Source organism: Priapulus caudatus, unplaced genomic scaffold (assembly GCF_000485595.1).
Source record: "Priapulus caudatus unplaced genomic scaffold, Priapulus_caudatus-5.0.1 Scaffold36, whole genome shotgun sequence".
Classification (NCBI taxonomy): domain Eukaryota; kingdom Metazoa; phylum Priapulida; class Priapulimorpha; order Priapulimorphida; family Priapulidae; genus Priapulus; species Priapulus caudatus.
In genome coordinates this window covers 307,976-314,207 of record NW_014577097.1, presented here as the reverse complement: position 1 = coordinate 314,207, position 6,232 = coordinate 307,976, and the positions used below count along the sequence as shown (strand labels likewise).

The following is a 6,232-nucleotide window of genomic DNA, read 5'->3' as shown; positions in this document are numbered from 1 at the left end:
ATGCTAGGATAACTCCCCTTCATTTTAAATGTATAATCTTTGCAAAAATATCATTGCTCTCGAGAGATATTGCGCATGCGCGCGCACCGTGTTAGGCGTGCAGTGCCGTCTGAGGAAAACTTCATAAAGTAGTTGTTTTGTACCCTACATGCTAGGGCGCTATCCTAATTATAAACACAGGTCTACTGATAAAGGTTTATTAGAGACATCTATGCTGAGATACCCCCTAACCATTTTAAATGCATATTCATCAGAAAATATAACTCCTCTTGTGAGATATTGCGCATGCGCTAACACACTAGCGTAACCAGATTGTGTACTGGCTGGTGTACGCAGCGGGAACGTCGACCTTACATGCAAGGTCTTCCTCCTATTTCTTAAATGACGTCTACTGATGGAATGTTATCATATAAATCTATGCTAGGATAACTCCTCTTCATTTTTAATGTATAATCTTTGCAAAATGCGATTTCTTTCGGGAGATATTGCGTACGCGCGCGCACCGTGTTAGGCGTGCAGTGCCGTTTGAGGCAAACTTTATAATATAGCTTGCTGTGGGAGAGAGGGGATGGGAGACTGAGGAAAAGCGGCAGGGAATATAGCTGGGGGCGGTAGGAGAAGAAGGAGGCTGAGCGAGGGACATGGGAGGCAAATGGGAAGAACGCGAGAGCATAAAGTAGGCGTTTTGTACCCTACATGCTAGGGCGCTCTCCTAATTATAAACACAGGTCTACTGATAAAAGTTTATTAGGGAAATCTATACGGAGATACCTCCTAACCATTTTAAATGCATATTTATGACAAAATATAACTCCTCTGGTGAGATATTGCGCATGCTTTAACACACGAACGTAGCCAGATTGTGTACTGGCTGGTATACGCAGCGGGGACCTTACATGCAAGGTCTCCCGCCTATTTCTTAAATGATGTCTACTGATGAAATGTTATTATATAAATCTATGGTAGGATAACTCCTCTTCATTTTAAATGCATAATCTTTGCAAAATACGATTTCTCCCGGGAGATATTGCGCATGCGCGCGCACCGTGTTAGGCGTGCAGTGCCGTTTGAGACAAACTTTATAATATAGCTTGCTGCGGGGGAGAGGGGGTGGGAGGCTGAGGAAAGGCGGCAGGGAAGATAGCTGGCGGCGGTAGGAGAAGAAGGAGGCTGAGCGATAGGCATGGGAGGCAAGGGGAAGAACGCGAGGGCATAAAGTAGGCGCTTTGTACCCTACATGCTAGAGCGCTCTCCTAATTATTAACACAGGTCTACTGATAAAGGTTTATTAAGGGAATCTATACTGAGATACCCTCTAACCATTTTAAATGCATATTCATGACAAAATATAACTCCTCTGGTGAGATATTGCGTTGCGGGGACCTTACATGCAAGATCTCTCGCCTGTTTCTTAAATGATGTCTACTGATGGAATGTTATCATGTAAACCTATGCTAGGATAACTACTCTTCATTTTCAATGCGTAATCTTTGCAAAATATGGTTTCTCTCGGGAGATATTGCGCATGCGCGCGCACCGTGTTAGGCGTGCAGTGCCGTCTGAGGACAACTTCATAAAATAGCTTGCTGCGGGAGAGAGGGGATGGGAGACTAAAGAAAGGCGGCAAGGAAGATAGCTGGGGGAGGTAGGCGAAGAAGGAGGCTGAGCGAGGGATATGTGAGGCAAATGTGAAGGACGCGAGGGCATAAAGTAGGCGTTTTGTACCCTACATGCTAGGGCACTCTCCTAATTATAAACACAGGTCTACTAATAAAAGTTTATAAGGGAAATCTATGCGGAAATACCTCCTAACCATTTTAAATGCATATTCATAACAAAATATAACTTCTCTAGTGAGATATTGCGCATGCTCTAACACAGTGACGTAGCCAGATTGTGTACTGGCTGGTATACGCAGCGCGGACCTTACATGCAAGGTCTCCCGCCTATTTCTTAAATGATGTCTACTGATGGAACAACCCATCAACAACCCATTCAACATTCAACAACAACCCAGCCCATCTTCGGTATAAATCGTTCTTCCGTCCTGGTACGAGACGACCAACACTCACGTTTTCGAAGCCTATATGCTACTGCTGTAGAGTGAATTGAGGCGAACAGACCTAAACCACAAGCGAACCACAGCACGAGCTAACGACATTTACCGTGCTGACACGTAGTCGTACTTTTGAGTCTAGAGCTGTAAACTTTTATTTCAATAAATAATGTTTCTCTTTGTGTTCCTTGTTCGTTTCCCAACGCGGAAGCATGTCATATTTTTTACAATCTGACTTTATTCCCATTATTAATTTACAGCGACATAATACGCAATTTATACCCAGTGGCTACGGATTTATATGACCGGACGCATAGCCACGGCCAAAATCAGCCACGGCATAGTCAGTAACCCTGAGGCCCCGCAGCTGCTTTCACAGTAAATGCTACAGTAGGGGGTTAGTCCACTGGTAGGTCGCCGGTAAGGTCAGGATAATTTTCCTTGGCCGATCTTATGCACTCAAAATGGACGGGTCGGGAGAGGGAGAGAAGATCGATCACACCTCAGATAACAGAATTTGGAAAATACGTGCCTGATAGGCAATGGTAACCACGTCAAGTAGGAAAACCCTGTCATCTGTTTAGTTTTATGAAGTACTTAGCTGCTTCTACTATGGTATCGTAAGACTACAAATAATCTAAGCTAAACCAATAACAAGTCTGATATGTCAATATACCGTATACGTAAGCTAGGCCGAATTAGCACATTTTCAAGCTCCCATTTTTCAAACGTTTCCAGGTGGTCTGGGTCCTATTTGTCCAGGTGGTCCGGGTCCAATCCCGTAGGCCCAACGACCCGTAGGACCAGCGACCCGTAGGACTATCCTGTACCGATAGTGAATGTGGGCTGGGATGGTTTGGGTTGTACTGGAGTTGCGCAGTATAATAGAATAGGATTATAACCACGTGCATCGCTACCAACTTCTGTGTATCCACTATTTCCGCCCCCAGTCCCACCATATCCACCTCCTCCGTATCTGCCTCCTCCGTTTCCACCTCCTCCGTAGCCACCTCCTCCGTATTCGCCTCCTCCGTATCTACCTCCTCCGTATCCGCCTCCTCCGTATCCACCGCTTCCGTCTCCATCTCTTCCATATCGACCTCCTCTGTATCTGCCCAGGTGTCTACTTCCTCTAAATGCATTGTCTTGATAAGCTCTTGATCCACTATGACCGCTAGGTCTATAAATAACAATAAAAAAGAAAGAATGAGCAAAAATCAACACAAGCTTTGCTCGTTTAAAAAAGGTCAGTATGCATGTACGTAGTACCACAGACTAACGGATACACAGACTGGACAAAACGCCAAAATAGAGTAATGCAATTGAATGGTGGCGCCGCCCAGCGAATGAAGCGGTACACTAAAAATCTGGCTGTGGTGACAGACCGTAGATGTGTAACGTTGTAACATTAAAAATGTCTCTATCGTTAATTCTAATATTTGGACTAGAGTTTAATTATACATTCCTGAATCTAGAAGGTCAAATGTTAGTCTTCAAGTCGATTTTGCTCTATTAAACGGCTATACATTTATTTTTACATGCAAAACGATCATCCACACCGTATCGCACAATGCGTAATGTGCACACGGTATACTGTGCTACAGTCGTAGTTTAATTTATTCCTTAGTCTGTGACCGGATTTGGTGAGATGTTTGTTTTTTCTACAAACAAAAATAATAAAGACGATATAATTTCCATATTTTTTACTCAAATACCATTAATCACATTTATTGCTAAGAAGCTTAATCACAAGTGCTGGAGCTTCAGAAATTTACGATTCTGCTTGTTTCTAGGTTGGGAGTGCAGGAGGGTTACTGACTTCTATCAGAGATGGAACTGCATCCTTTCTTAGCCTCTTGCATTTTTTGACTTGCCCTTGTGTGTTTAATAAAGGAGGAAGGAGGAAATGGAATTATGGAAAATAAGGTAAAATACAGACAGTTTGAATTTTTTATTAGCAAAATTATTCAGCATGTGTTGGTTTAGTTTTGATATTGCCATAAGCAATAATGATACACTTCAGTGCCCAGCAGTGAATATTTCTCAAACGTATTTTTCTGTTTATGTATATTTCATGAAATCAAGCCTGGTACATGTACAACGACCCATTAGTCACACGACGAGAAGCAGAGAAATCAATGTTTTTACTAATTTCCCATACTAATAGTTGTATTTTTAAATAGGTCAGCTGGACACATAAATTGAGATGCCTCAAATGATCCTCGCAAATTAGCAGATATTTGCATTGGCTGTCTTATAACCCGTCAATGTCGGCTCTTCTTATGTTGCAGATCCACTTCCGAAGTCTATGTACATGATCATCTACATGTGTCATGTAATGATGTGGTGTATTAATTATTTACAAATTGCATATCGTTTTAACTGGTATTTTTCACAGAACAAAGGGCAGCAGAATTACACATGATAGATAGATAGATAGATAGATAGATAGATAGATAGATTAATAGATAGATAGAGAGATAGATAGATAGATATATTCTATAGATATATAGATTCTATTATTATTCGCTCTGGATAATATAACTCTCTCGGTGCTAGTAGTTCGGCTGCGCTGGGAGGTACGGTACTTCTCACTAGCGGGGGGGGGCGAGAGTTTAGGACGATGTTGAACATTAAGGAAAGTATCCTTGCGACAGAGATCGATAGATAGACAGTCCGACAGATAGATAGATAGATCGACAGACAGACAGACAGACAGTCAGACACAGAGAGAGAGACAGACAGACAGACAGACAGACAGCCATACAGATTGATAAATACAGAAAGAGATCTAGAGAGAGAAAAAAAGAATAAAAAAGAGGAGAACTCGTATGCGCACTTGTTTGTTTTATGCACAGCCGCGGGGATCGGTGGGCGCGTACGGATTTAATGCGATATTGCAGCTTTACGTAGATTTACGCTGTCATGGGCCACGCCGAAGCTAGGAATTACGTAACGGGCTAGAGGAAGACGAGGTGATTATAGACAGACAAGAAAGACACAGAGAGAGAAAGACATGGGGAGAAATAAAGAGAGAGAGAGAGAGAGAGAGCGAGAGAGAGAGAGAATGAGAAAGCGAAAATATAGAGAGGGCCTATAGAAATATAGCCCTTCGCTCTGCCACAGGCGTGCGATATAGAGAGGGGGAGATGGGGAGAGTCAGCAGAAGGCGGATCAGCTAGGTTGTTGCTTCAGTTTGTGTCAGTACCCTGATAGCGCGATCCGACCTTCTGCGCTAAAACTTGTGAAAATGAGGCCACCTGTTCGCTCATGTGCATCTAATTGCATCTTCGCGCAAACTTTCGTTTTCCAGTTTTTTTTGTTGGCACGGCAGAATTCGGTAAGGTCCCGTATGTCGTTCGCAGGCAGTGATGATGATGATGCCGGCGACGGCCCCAAAGCTCGGCCGAGTTGCGCGAACATTGCACGCACCGCGCGTTTGTACTAAACCAGTTTTCCTACCGCAAAGCCGAAAAGCTTAGCAAAACACGGGCGCTGTGATTTTCACGGGGAAAAACATTTACAGAGAGCGAAAGACACAAGCGCTGTGTTGTTTGCTTGTTTGTCATAACTTCTCTCCCCTCGTCTCCCTCGTTTTTGCTGTGTGCGGGGTATGGTTGGGGGTATTCTGTATGAGATCTCGGGGAGAGGGGCGAAGCGAGTGGCACATGACACATGTAGATGATACATGGTACACTAGACTTCGGAAGTCGGGATCATGCACCATAAGAAGAGCGACATTGACGGTTGATAAGACCGCCAATGCAATATATCTGCTAATCTTGCGAGGATCATTTGAGGCATCTCAATTTTATGTGTCCAGCTGACTGCTATTGTAAAAATACAAACTAGTTAGGTATGGGAAATTAGTAAAAACATTGATTTCTCTGCTTCTCGTCGTGTGACTAATGGGTCCGTTGTACAATGTAGCCAGGCCTTGGATTTCAATGAAAATTATCATAAACAGAAAAATACGGGTTTGAGAAATATTCACTGCTGGGCCAACTGGAAGTGTAATCATTATTGGCTTATGGCTAATATAAACTAAACCGGCAACAGATGCTGAATAATTTTTGCTAATAAAAACTTCAAACATGTCTGTATTTTCCCTTATTTTCCATAATTCCATTTCCTCCTTCCTCCTTTATTCAACAGCATCAAGGGCAAGTCAAAAAG

At 43.0% G+C, this 6,232-nt stretch overlaps 1 protein-coding gene across 1 annotated transcript in view; it reads right to left on the bottom strand.

Annotated features, from left to right (window-relative positions):
* Positions 1 to 2,754: 2,754 nt before the first annotated feature.
* LOC106818004 overlaps positions 2,755 to 6,232 on the bottom strand; it is a 6,395-nt gene continuing 2,917 nt past the window's right edge. The window contains exon 2 of the mRNA XM_014822720.1: positions 2,755 to 3,236. Within this exon, the coding sequence (XP_014678206.1) occupies positions 2,755 to 3,236 (482 nt within the window). The remainder of the gene's footprint in view (positions 3,237 to 6,232) is intronic.